Source organism: Phodopus roborovskii, unplaced genomic scaffold (genome assembly GCF_943737965.1).
Source record: "Phodopus roborovskii unplaced genomic scaffold, PHOROB, whole genome shotgun sequence".
Lineage (NCBI taxonomy): Eukaryota > Metazoa > Chordata > Mammalia > Rodentia > Cricetidae > Phodopus > Phodopus roborovskii.
This window is the reverse complement of record NW_026125059.1, coordinates 11,112,104-11,125,941: the sequence shown is the minus strand read 5'-3', so window position 1 is coordinate 11,125,941 and position 13,838 is coordinate 11,112,104. Positions and strand designations below refer to the sequence as shown.

General features: G+C 52.0%; 1 protein-coding gene across 1 annotated transcript; it reads right to left on the bottom strand.

The window, feature by feature from the left end:
- Positions 1-202: 202 nt before the first annotated feature.
- On the bottom strand, positions 203-10,719 carry Spata2 (spermatogenesis associated 2). The gene is made up of 3 exons (XM_051185992.1): positions 10,570-10,719; positions 3,992-4,426; positions 203-3,407 (listed from the first exon to the last, which is right to left on the bottom strand). Exons 2-3 carry the CDS (start codon positions 4,307-4,309, stop codon positions 2,181-2,183), a joined length of 1,545 nt encoding a protein of 514 aa, XP_051041949.1. The 5' UTR covers positions 4,310-4,426; positions 10,570-10,719; the 3' UTR covers positions 203-2,180.
- Between the last annotated feature and the right edge of the window lie 3,119 nt (positions 10,720-13,838).

Below are 13,838 nucleotides of genomic sequence, written 5' to 3'. Positions count from 1 at the left end.
TAATAATGCCTGCAGCCACCAACAACTGCTTCTCCCAGGACACAGCCCACTGTGGGGAAATGAGCAGCTGACCCCTGGGCCTGGTTCCCATCTCCCCCAGATGACCAGACAGTTCTGTCACTTGAGCTAACAATGCCTTATAGGCCAGAGTGTGCTGCAAATGAGGGAAGCCACAGAAGGGCGCTGTTAACTCCATAAACACTTTGTTTTAACAATGGAAGACACTTTATTTAGTTTTTTAAATTTTTCTCTGAACATTTCAACTCTGTAGAAATCAAATGCAAAATATGTGCATTTTTAAATTAGCATTTACTCAGCTATCCAGATCACAGCAATCTCCCACAGTGAGATACACCGAGGAGGGTGAGGCCATGCCAGTCTGTACACACAATATTTCCTGGTGGAAAGCACATTGGACTAACTCAGGCAACCTGGGCTCCATCTCAAGTCCCTGCAATTCTGGAACAAACTGGAATAGCAAACTAGAGCTCTCAGGAGTGGGCCAGGCATCGACAGTTCTGAAGTGTGGGAGCGTCAACGACAGCTGCCCAGGGAGGGTAGTCTCAGTAATAAAACTGCTCAAACTTAGCTGTATATACACCTATCTACATGTGATCTATCAGCTAGAGATACAAAAGAGCCATGTAAGATCTGAAAACCTTAAAATCACTCCAGTAAATAGGAAGGACACCAGCAAATTCACAGTGGCTCAGGGTTTGGCCAGTCAAGCCTGCTCCGAAGCTGAATGCCTTTCTTAGGGAAATCCCACTAGCAAGCAGATCCCAAACAGTGGACATCACAACTGCCTATGGCTAAAGTGTGTTACCAGTTCACAAGGAAGTGACAGTCTCAAATTCCTGCCCTATTCCTGGCTCTGCTCCCCAGAAAGGAAAATCCAGAGGTGGGTAATTTACACAAGGGCTCATGGACACTTGGCTGAGTACTGGAGAAGCATCTGTCCGATGGGCACACATCACCTCTACCCACCCTAGTGCAAAAAGACTGACAGCCACTGCCGAGAGCCCTGGGAACCAGTGAGGAAGGCTTAGATGGGTGAGGGAACCCCACCTGAATTTCCTTCTGAAATGAAACTCGAGGTTTGGGGTACAAGATCCATGCTCAGCAGGCACCAAGACCAGAGCTGTAGATGTGAGGGCTGAGTTCCTCCACCTTGTCCCTGGGGTCCCTGCAGACCTCGGCACCGTGCTAACCCTCGTGCACACTGGAGGTAGCTGTATAATATTTACTCTAGAGAAGGGCAGCAGCTCTCACATGAGAAGGGACGTGGGCTTTGTCAGCCCCCTACCCCGAGGCTCTCAGCTCCACCCTAGCAAGTGGAGACTACCCAGGAAAGGGCATGAGCACCCCCGCTTGGAAGACTAAAGGACCCAGGGCACCTTTATAAATATCGTATCATTATTTCTTTCACCATGTTGAAACACACAGCAAATTGAATACTCACCTGAAAATAAACCTCAAACTGTGTATGTACAGTAAAGTAAGGGGGGGGGAGGTGCAAACAAGAAGGGACATCAGTCCTGTTGCGGAGTCCATTTTCCGATTGCTGAGCAGAGCTCGCCAACACTGTGGGCTAATTGAGTGCAACCGGCAAGATGGCATTCAGCTAATACTGGACTTGGCTCCCCTTTGATACTGGTTGAGGGGGCAGGGCAGGGGGTGGGGACATCTGCCTAGGGATCCTTGTATCAGGAGAGTAGGAAAAGAGGCGAGCCATCAGAGAGGCCCGGTGTGGCAGGAGGGCTCATTTCACAAGCCAGCAGGCCTCCAGCTCGCCACTCCTGGTGGGCATTTGAAGGTGACCCAAAGGACCCTTCCCAGTCCAAGCTGGCTTTGCAGTGGGAGGGGTAGGTATGGCGAGAGTTCCAGAGACAAGAGACCTTTCAGAGGAACCAGAACCCAAACCCAAACCCAAACCCAAACCAGCTGCGCAGGGAGTGGAGAGATGAGGGAATGGGGGCCACCCTGTCCCTCAGACCACACACGCAGCAGCTGCCGGGTGGCGCGTCAAGTGCTAAGGGAACTCCTACGCAAAGGAGCAGGGACCCTGGCCGCTCCCATGGTCAAGCTCAGGTCTCCGCTGCTGACGCTGCTCTGCTACGTCTTGACGGGACCAAGCCAGGTCAGTGGTGTAGCCCTTGTAGCGGAAGATGGGGTGGAGCCTATCTGTACACGAGATGGGAGAACTGCGTGGATTTGTAGTTGAGCTGGTTGTTGGGCATGAACTTGTGCAGCTCGCTCTTTCTGCAGCAGGGGTCGTAGTGGTAGGCGCCAAGGCAGGCGTCGCAGGAGACTTTTGAACACTGGGTGCAGGTGTTGGTGGCACCCACACGGTTACAGAAGCCACAGCGGGAGGTGGCTGTGGTAGAGGGCTTGGGCTTTGAGTGGACAGGTGGCAGCCGGTCAAGGCCCTGAGTCTGGCCCACATACTTCTCCCGAATAGGTGTCCCATGGACCAGGCTGTCATGAGCAGAGGCCTTACTGGGAAAGGCGCTGGGCTTGGAGGCCGAAGTACAGACAAATAGACTGTCACAGCGCTGGCAGAGGGAGGAGCTGCAGGACAGGCCGCAGTTTTGGCACTTGGAGAGGGCAGACTCTTTGGTGGGGGGTGAACGTTTGTGGTAGATGGGATGGGCATCGTTTTTGACCAGCCATACATCTGGCCGTAGAGCATCCTGCCTCCTGTAGGTGGCCCTGGGTTCTGAGTCTGTATACAGGTCCACGTCATCCTGAGTGGAAAAGTACGTACTGCGCAGCAGGCCAAGGCCGTTGATGGAGGAGATGGATGGAAGGTCATCAGGGCTACCATGGGGGGAGCTGGACATGGTCAACAAGGAGGGGGAAGGGCGAACGATCTCATCCTTCAGGTCATCCCCTACATCCATGGCCAGGGGCTCCTTTCGCAAACTCAGTGAGGCCTTTGAGGGGAGCTTCCTGCCCTCCCAGTAGCTATCGTAAGCATCCACTGACCTGGAGGGTTTAGTTACTCGGGGCTTGTAGTAGTCCTTGGCTGCCCGCTCACTGGCCGACTTCTGAAGTGCCACACGAGCCATGGAAGTGGTCAGGTGCTCCCTGCTCTCAGCTCGCCGCCGCAGAGCATCTGAGCACCCATGCACATCCTCTGTGCTGCTCTTGCGTTCAGTCACCACATCCAGCTCCGAGTAGCCCTTGTCCTTCACCTTCGAGTGGATCCCCAGCATCTGCTCACACTCAACCTTGGCCAGGAAGAGCTCAAAGGAGACCATCTTCACCTGGAGGGACTCCACAAGCTCCTTGAGTTTGTACGCCGTTCCCAACTCAGGCTCATAGCCCATGAACCTCAGAATGGCTCGGATGTCCTCCTCCAGCAATGTGGACTTGACATGGTAAACAAAAGGGCCTGTGTAGGTCTAGGGAGAAAGTGGGCCAAAAAAAAAAAAAAAAAGAGGCATGCTACAGAGAAGCCTGTTCAAACCAAGTGCAGAGCAGGACTAGCAGGGAGAGACAGGGAGCTTCTGCCTATAGGCCACAGAGGCAAGAACATGCTAAATGCACACCACTAAGCAAGGGACACAAGAGGCCCCTACGAGGCTAACGAGGCCATCAGGTTTCTGTATACGTGTGAAGGCTCTGTTCCACAGGGAAGCAAAAGGGATGAGATTATAGATAGTGTGACACTAAGCCCAGAGAATGTCCCTTTGGGGATATAGCTTGGGATTCAGCATGCACCATAGCTTTAATCCCCACTACAATAAACAAACACACACACAGACCATGCCACGGTTCCAGCCTGACTTGGTGCAGTCTCTATTCGCCACCGCCCTGCCCCCAGTTCCCCTGCTATGGAAAGTACAGAATCTTTTCCCAACCCCCCACCTTCCCCAACTGGGGCTTTGGTCCACACCAGCACCCAAATGCTTGGAGACCATGGGATGAGAACAGGGCCCGTGCACTCAGGAGGGAGCAGCAGGCAGAGGCGGCCACCCCACCTCACCTTGATGCTGCGGAACTCTTTCTTCCAGGGGAACAGGAAGAGGTTGATGGCCACCATCTCTAGCATGCTGAAGGCGCAGTGCAGAGCACCCAGGCTGGAGCTGCTCAGTGAGCGGAGGGAGCTCTCCACCACTTCATAAAAGCGGATCAGCCGAAATCGTTGCAAGGGGTCCACCTTGTGCAGGCTGAGCAGCGTGGCGGCTGCCACTCGCAGGTACTCATCGCTGCCAGGCTGCTGCTTGCCGGGGGTGGTGTCCACTTTGCTCTCATGGAACTGCACGTACTTCCGAAATAAATCATCCTTGTACTTCGTATCCATTGAACTGGGCTTCCCCAATCAAACCCAAGGGCTACCTCATCTCCCCCATGGCTCTGGGACTGGGGGTTGGCACATCATATGAAGAACTGGCATGGTGCCTAGGGACCAGCGCATGCTCTGAAAAGGGAAGAACAAGAAGCCATCACCCTTCTGACTAGTCCCTACCCCAGCTTCAGAATGCTGAGGCCAGCAAGCCCAGAGCTCTTTAGCCCAGATGGTCTCCATATGCTCTCCCTTCCACCTGGAGGACAGGGGACACACACATGGTTCAAGGTGTTAAAAACACAGCAGGCCCTGCAGCTCAGCAGCTCACAGAGCTGACTAATGCCCTGAGGCAGGGTCAGAGAGCTGGCACACGCTGCTTGGCCTTGGTGTCACAGAGAAGGAGTTTGGGAAAGCCCCGAGGCAAAGTTAAACCCGAAGCACTGCCAGGCCAGGGTGTGGCCCTGGAGGTACAGGAGGAGGTGCTGGGCTGGCTCTGCAGAGCATGTCCCAAGCACCAACTCCCTTACTCCTGAGCAAGTGGGGTGCAGGAGCTACTGTGGCCCCCGAAGACAAGCAGTTATTGAGAAACCACCCAGGGTCACAAAGCTACCAAGGCGAAACAAAGGTCAGAGCCCAGGAAGGCTCCAGAGTCCAAGTCCAGCCCACCACACCCTGCTTTCCTGGAGCAGGAAGGAGCTTGGCACCAACAGAAAGGAGGCTGCTAAGACCAGGCACAAAGAGGGCTGGGGGAGGTGGGAGGGTGGAGAAGGCTGACTCACAGGACACACCAGCCACTGTCCTGATGGTGGGGGCTGGGACTGTACTGATCTATGCGAGAGACCCTTCACCCCACTCCCAGCAGTACACACAGCAGGCTTTCTGTGAATGGCCACATGAAGCTACTGAAGAGTTTGAGGGTCTGAAGAAAGCCTACAGAGGCCAGGCAGACTGCTGTCCCCTTCACCTTAGGGGGCTACAGCCTTCTGGGAGAAGGAAAAGTGCTGAGCTGGGGCCAGAATGCACACCAGCCCAGCAGCTCATAGACGGCCTCCGGCAAATACAGCAGCACTCACTCACGCTGCTACACACTGCAGGCAAACATCGCCCAGAAGGGTATGCCAGTACCAGCGAGGCAGCAAGGCGAGGGCTCCAAAGCCCGAGTTCAGAGTCCCCGTCCAAGTAACCTGGGGACGATCCCTCAACCCTTTGGCTCCTTTGGCTCATGAACCCTGATCAGCACACACAGGTCTGCACAATATGGCCAAGTAAGGACTTAAGCTTGTTTAGTGAGATGGTGACAGGACCTTCTCTGCCCTGGCAAGGGGCCCACTCTCAAGACAGCAAGCTTTCTCAAGAAGGCTCCAGCGGAGTGGGTGTGAACTGTGCCTGACACTTTCCTGGCCAGAACCCCAGAGTATGGGTGGTGGCCATCTTACTCTAAGCTAATCTCTGCACCTGCCCAGGTGAGGCAACACTCATCAGCATCACTGAGACTACAGAAAGGAAAGAGAGGCTTGAAGCTGACCTGTGAGGGCCTCTAGCAGATCTGTGTTCTGGCACCATCAGGGTTCACAGAACCACCAGGCCTCAGCTCCAACACAGAGCTGAGTAAACCCCACCTTCCCAGTCCCTCACTGCAATGTTATCCTGGAATAGCCACAAATTGAAACTGCTAGATTTATTCTTTTACTAGCTTCCTCTCAGTTTCTTCCCTATAACCTGTAACTCCCATGAAGCCAGAGGTCACCCCAGTAATTAACACTGATGCAGTTTCAAGTAGGAACCATCATATAAGGAATCCATGCATTCAGTCTCTCAGCAGGGTCACGAGGGCAGCTGGAGGATGAGTGACAAATATGGCATGTCATGCGGCCTCAAGCTCAGAAAGAGTCTATGTCCCGGACAGCCCTGAAACCCATGTCCCATAAGTGTTTTACAGAGCACCTACCTTCTACCTGGCCTGGTTATGGGTGGGAGACAGGAACTGTAGAGGCTATTAGTGAAGACAGTATAAACCAATGCTCCCTAGAACAGCTCAGCAGCCACCCAAGCATGTACATCCTCTCAATACAAACTCACTGCCAGTCAAAGAGGACATTTGCAGCTACTCTTGGTCATAAACATGGGGTTTCCCTATGAGAAGCCCCCTCCTGCTTCTGAAGCACAAACTGGCTTTCATTAAGATTGAAAACCAAAAAGAGGGGATGGATGCCACAGTAGTGGAGCACATGCCTGCCATGCATAAGATCCTAGTGCGGCCTCAAATCTGCTATACAGCTGAGGATGGCCTTGAACTTCTGATCCTCTTGCCTCAGCCTTCCAAGTGCCAAGGTAAAATATTAATAAGAAAGGCTGGGGACTGGAGACATGTTTCAGCAACTAAATGCTCTGGCAGCTCTTGCAGAGGACTCAGGTTTCACTTCCAGCACCCACATAGCAACACAGACCTGTCTTGCCCTTGTCACTCCAGTCCCGGGGGATCTGATGCCTTCTTCTGACCTCTGAGGGCACTGCACACACATGGTGCACAGACCTATAAGCAGGCAAGTCACCCATACACATAAAATAAGACAGGCATGGTCATACACACCTTTAATCCCAGCACTCTGGAAGCAGAGGCAGGTGGGTCTCTGTGAGTCCAAGGCCAGTCTGATAGTGAGTTCCAGGACAGCCAGGGTTATATAGAAAGTCTTCTGAGGTGGACAGCAGCAATAAGGTGGCTCCCATGCATCTTCCTAAACATTGCTATTTTTTCCCTCTCTGTGGCAATCAGCCTTGAGCTCAGGTAGGTGGTATTTTCAAAGGGAGCCATCCTCCTGCCCCACTCAGCTCAAAGGTGCTGTTTGGCAATGGCTGCTCACTCCGCACCCTTGTTTTTGGCTGGCAAACAACAAACAAGGAAAGGAAACCCACAGCTTCAGTGGGCGCTCACAGTCCTAAAATAAGGGTGAGAAACACATGCAGCAAGAACCCTGAAGCTGAGCGCGGCAGCAGCACACACGGGGAACCCCAGCCCTGGAGGCTGAGGCAGAAGGGTTGCCAAGCATTGAGTCCAGTCTGGACTATTCTCAAGAAAATCTCAACAGGGCTGGTGGGGGGGGGGAAGGCAAGAGAAAATGAACGACTGCAACCCCAGCACTCATTAGAACAGGAAGATCTCTAAGAATTCAAAGCCAGCCTGGGGTGCAGAGTTAAAGATCCTGTATCAAAAAAAGGAGAGGGCATGGAGAGAGGGTTTGGCAGTACTTTCCATGAAAGCATGAAGAACTCACTGTACACACTGTAGCATCAGCACTAGGGAGCAAAGACAGGAGAATCCTGGGAGCTTGATGAACAGCCTGCCTAGTAAGATCAGGGAAAGCTCCAGGTTCAGTGAGAGACCCCTTCTCAAAAAGTAATTAAAAAGCCTGATGTGTTGGAGCACATACTGAACCCAGTGCCAGGAGGCAAAGGCAGGCGGATACCTGAGCTGAAGGCCGGCCTCCTCTACAGAGTGAGTTCCAGGACAGCCAGGGCTACACAAAAACACCCTGTCTGGAAAATAAAATAAAATAAAATAAAATGAAGAGGACCTAGTTCCAACACTTGGTAGCAGAGAGAGGCAGGCAGGTGGATCTATGTAAGTTCCAGCCCACCCAGGGCTACACAGTAATACCCTAGCACAAAATAAATAGATAGATAGATAGATAGATAGATAGATAGATAGATAGATAGTGGTAGTGGCTAGAAGTGATTAAAAACAACTGTTCTTGGAGGAAGCTGTGTTTTATTTCCAGCACCCTTATGATAGCTCACCACTGTCCATAACTCCAGTTAAGGGGATCTGACACCCTCTTCTGACCTCTGTGGGCACCTGGCATGCCCAGAATATGGACATGCCAGAATATGATATATATGGAGCAAAATACTCACACACATTTTTTAAAGAATTCTAAGGGGGGGAGGGAGGCTGGAGAGATAGCTCAGTGGTTAAGGGCCCTGGCTGCTTTTTACAGAGGACCTGGATTTTATTCCCAGAACCCACATGGGGGCTCACCAGGCTTACCACAGTCTGTACCTCCAACCCCAGGGGATCTGACACCCTCTTCAGGCCTCCAGGGCACACACATGGTCCATAGACATGCATGAAGGCAAAACACCCAATCGCATAAATAAAAATAAATAAATCTTAAAGTGCAGAGATAAGAAAAAGTCATGCAACCTCTAGCTTCCTCTATAGATACATGCACAGTTGTAAAGACCCAAATACACCATGCATAGCAGGGTAAGAGAACAAAACAATGACTAGGGACCCACTATGTTCCAAGTGACAACAGGCTCCCCATTTCATCTTGACAGCAGCCAAGGAAACCGAGATGCACTCAACATCTCCAGCAGAGCCAAAAGGACCAACAGGTCTGAGGGCTGGCATTCTTCCATTCAGTTCCCTCATTTCTGCTATAACCGGTATCAGTACAAAGGGGTCAGAATATACAGATCCCTGTGCCAGCTGTTTGAGAATTAGTGAGATCTACAGGACAGCCGACATTAAAGAGGGAACTGAGCACAGACAGCCAGCTCACCCACCCTAAGTTGCCACCAAGAAGTCGTGGATCTGAGACTTGAACCTGAATCTAACCCTAGGCAAAAGCCATCTTGCTGCATCTTCTGGGGTGGACTCCTTGAAAGCTAATCAGTCAAAATACCTGCAGCCAGGAATCTGATTCTCATAGTAGCAAAACTGCCATCTTCCCACACCAAATGGGCTGGAAGAGCCACCAGCCTCTTTATGATGTAAGCTCAATGGCCCAAGAGAGAGGCTGGCCAGAGACCAGCCAGCAGTGAGGCAGTTACATCATCCCTGCTGAATATATTTCCTAAGAATACAGGCTGCCTTGTGGCTGGTCCTAACTGGTGTCTTTTCTGAGCGCAGAGCCAGCAATTTATTCCCAGCACTCAGGAAAGCACAACAAAAACACACATTCTCTGCAAAACACAGCCTGGTTACAGGAGAGCAAGACAGCCCAGCGACAGAAGCTGTTAATTTCTCCAAGCAACCCAAAGACTGGAATGCCAAACTATTCCAGACTGGCAGAGGGAAAAATACAGCTCTTTGAATATCTAGAACACAGAAGCAGAAGGATGGATGCCTCGAGCCATCAGCTCTGGGTGGCACCTCCTGAATCCACAATCTGGGCCCCTTTGTAAAGCAAGTCAGTGAAGACGAAGCTAGTGCACAGGCGGGGGGGGGGGGGGGGGGGGCTTTAACAACAATTATTCTTTAAACATTCAACGGGGAACGCGTTTAAAGTTCAGCTGAATGAAAACTAAATAATCTGGGAAGTAGAGCATCGGTTCGGCTTTACCACTGCTGGCCCATTCGAGCAGAATGTGATGTGCCGGTGGCATTGAAAGGCAATCCCTCTCTATACTAGCAGGTGCTATTTGGGTCCCAGTTCTGCATTCTACATGCTTACACACCCCTCATTCAGCTTCATCCTTCAAGTAGAATCAGAGATGCGGCTCCATTCCTCTTCTCTCTATCTCACCTCTATGCACTCATTCTAAGCAAGAAGTTCCCAGACCCAGCACTCCTGCACACTACTAGCCTCCAGAAACAGTCACTCCTACTAGCCTCCAGAAACAGTCACCGGGGCCTCCCAAATCTCTGAAAACAACTTGGGCTGTGCTGGAACATGGCTTGCTTCTCTGGGGGGTTCCGAAGGGAGCTATGTCCCTTCCCTGCAGGGGATGTAAACCTGCGGCGGCTACTCCCTGTTGGATGAGCCACCTGCCCCTGACCGCCATAGCGGCGGGGAAAACGCCCCGGGCTCAAAGGCAGGCGCATAGGGTCTTTTGTCGGTGATACCGGGAACGGGGGCAGAACCCAGGGTATCGGACACGCTGGGCAAGCTCTCGCTAACGCCCCTCCGTCTGCTTATGAAGTGCCGGGACCTGTAACTGGACACCTGCTGTACCGCAGCACCGTGCAACGCCGGCGTCCTCTCATTCCACGCCCACCGCAGCCCCGGAAGACCGCCGCGTCCCTGCTCACAGACCCGAAGACCGAGCCTCTCGAGGCGGAGCGACTCGGGCAAGGTCACTCGGTGAGTCCAAAGCCAGGTCCGCCTCCCCTCCCGGCTGCGGGCCACGGCGCGGTGCCTGCCCCCGAGGGCGCCGGGGGCGCGTGAGCAGTCTCACCCGGGAGCGAGCGCAGCGGCCGCGGGGACGGAGCCGAGGGCCTGGATAGCGACGGCGCCCGCGGGGACCCGTCCTCCCGCCTGCCCCGCACTCACCTGCCGCTGCCCGCCAGGAAAGCGAGCGCAGCGCCGCCGGAGCACGGCCCCGACGCTCCCGCCGGCTCCGGGGACCGAGACCAGTACCGGAGCTAGGGCGGCCCGGAAGCACTCCGCCCGGAAGTGACGTCAATGGAGGCGGCCCCTGCGGGAGGTTGGGTCGAGGCCGCGCGCAGAACCTGGGAAGGAGCGGCGGAAGCCGGGGGCCAGCAGGTGACCTCGAGGAACGAGGAGCTTTTTGTTCGGAGAGGAGGCGGCGGGAGACGGGAGGAGGGAAGGAGCGCTTCTCCGCGGAACCCGACCTCACCCCTTAGGGGCAGTCGAGGAGGCCCAAGCGGAACCCGGAAGCAAATGAGCTGGAAGTGACGAGCAGCGCTCGGCCCGCAGACGCTGGTTAGCCGGGTTGTCATAGAAACGGGTTCCAGAGCGGGGAGATTGGTTTTTTTCCTCCTGGCCGGCTTTCCCCTGGTCAGGACGGTGCTTGAGAGTCCGACTGACGTCATGACCCGCGATCCCATTTCAAAGACGAAACCGCGGAGGGTAGAGAGTCGGAGCACTGGCGGGGGCCGCGCGAGACTGGAGAGAGGACCAAGGGTGTTACTACTGGCGACCGAGGTTAAGGATGCGGACGGGGGTTGGGGGCTTTCAGGGGAGGGCTCAGCGTTTGGGAGCGATTGTTGCTTTCAGAGCACCGAGGTTCTTCCCTCTCTGACCTGCTCGGGGATTACTCACGCACATGGTGCATATACATAGATGCGAGCAACGTATAATGTAAAATAAAAATAAATCGCTACATAACGAAACTCTGTCTCGAATGATAGTAACAATAATGGGAATCCATCATTCCCATTAACCCATAGATTGGACCTCAGGGCGCGGTTCTGTAATCCCAACTATTCCGAAGACTGAGTCAGGAGGAGTGTGAGTTTAAGGCTGAACATGAACACTTTAGCGAGCTCCGGCCTGAAAAAGAAAATCATAGAAGGCTGGGGCTGTATCCCATTCCTAGAACCCCTGCCTAGCCTGTGTGTCCTCCCTGGGTTCAGTTCCCAACTATGGCAAAGCCACTTAACCTCTCTGAACTTCATCATATCTTTTAAAAGCAATAATAATGGCAATAATAATAGCTGCTGCCTAGTGAGATGTAGGCAGAATGAACTACACAGAAACTGCTTAGTACATAGTAAACACAAAGACCTAAAGGAGTTGTTTGAGACAGGTAGCCCAGGATAGTCTAGAGCTCACTACATATTCTGGCCTTGTAGCCCAGGCTACTCTCAAACTTGTGGAGCTCAGCCTGTCTCTGTTGAATGAAGCTGGCTTCTTACTTCCCTCGGTTCTGTAACCATGGAAACCAGAGGGGCAAGTGCAATCCTCCTATTCCCCTTTGGGACCTGCACAGTCTACACTGGCTTATGTCCTGACAGCTTGCCACTTGACTTTCCATAGGTTTCTCTAAACTCCTATTTGCTACACTGGGAGCTCTCTGAGAGATGAACTTAAAGGGGCCTATCTGGATGGCTGCTCAAGGACCTGGGTTCAGGTCCCCAGAACCTCATGCCAGTCACAGGGAATTAGACACCTTCTTCTGGCCTCCAAGAGGGCATTCACATATGTGATGCACAGTCATACATTCAGGCAAAAAAAATTATATATGCAAAATACATTTTTTAAACTTAGAGAAAAAGAGAATCCTTAGAGTTTGACAAGTACCAGACACATATGTAAGGTATGAAGAATCATTTTCAATTGGCTGGAATTTTTGCTTTTTGTTTTTTCTAAACAATCTTAATGTGTATCCTTGACTGTACTTGAACTCACTATGTAGACCAAGCTGGCCCCAAACTAACAGAGATCCCCTTGCCTCTGCCTCTCAAAAGAGTGCTGGGATTAAAGGTGTGCGCCACTACCTCGACTTTTCACCCCTCTGGCTTCTCCACCCTACTGCCTGGGATCAGATGCCCTTCCCAGCACCCCTTCCTTTCCCTGTCTTACTTGCTGGTGTCCAGCTCTAACTCAGTCTTGCTTTCTTTCTGCAGTCTTGTGATTCTTCCAGCTAAAAGATCCAGAGCCTTCCCCTTCTGGCTCCCCACAGCACTCATCGAAATTGTAGTTCTCAGCCCTGCAGGTCACATACGTATTTGGCATGATGTCTGCCCAAGGACCCACATTCCTTTTCATCTGTGTTTCCCAGGAGCCCTGTGCATGTCTGATCAGGAGCCATCCAACTGGTGTTCTTTGATTGTAGGAGTCACTCTTAGAACCAGGGTGACAAAATAAAGCCAGAAAGCTTGAGCTAATTCCACACATAAGTTGAGGTTAAGAGCATGTACTGCTTTTTCAGATGATCAAGTTCAGTTTGTAGCTCCCACATCAGGCTTTTCACAACTGTAACTCCAACTCCAGGGAATCCAACACTTTCTTTTGGCTTTACCTCTGAGAGCATCTGTACTCACAAGGCAGACATATACACAGAATTAAAAAATAAAAACAAATTTTTCAAGCCAAGAGTGGTAATACATGCCTGTAATCTCGGAACTCAGGAGATAAAGAGACAGGAGAATCAGGAGTTCAAGGCCACCCTTGCCTACTAGTAAGTTGAGGCCAGCCTGAAGTTCACAGACCCTGTCTCAATCCCCCAAACAAGGAAAGGAAAACCAAAAGCCCTGTCAGCAAATGCATCAAGCTTGCATTTTCACATGAGGCTTTAAGAAAGTCCCTTTCACCTCTGTGGTTCTGTGACAGCCAAGAGGGAAGTCCTGGTGATGGAAACACGTGACATTTCCTGTCAGAAAAGACCCAAAGTCTCAAGACAAACACATTTCTCATCCTTTACACAAATGAAGGCTTGTGACTTCTGTGCTTGGTATCCAGACTTCATTACATAACGATTAGCAGGTTACATAATGATCATGTGACTACCATCAGGCACCCTCACTTTTTAGGAGCCAACACTCTACCTACATCTTTCTATTTTTTATGATTTTTTTTTCCTGTAATCACAAAAGTAGCAGAATTCCAACAACTCTGAAGCACGCAGAACAAAAACCAAAAGAGGTTCTGTGACCCAGCTTGGGTTCTCTTGGCCTCTGGGAGAGAAACACAAGTGCAGGAAGCTGTGTGGTCCAAGTAGCAAACAAAGGAGGCGACTCTGAACAGCAGCAGTTGGAGTGGAGTATCTCCCTAACCAGCCTGTACCTGCAGAGGATGATGAAACTCTACAAGATGCCTCAAAGCATGCTGGGCAGGGAAAAGACACACTGTGGGAC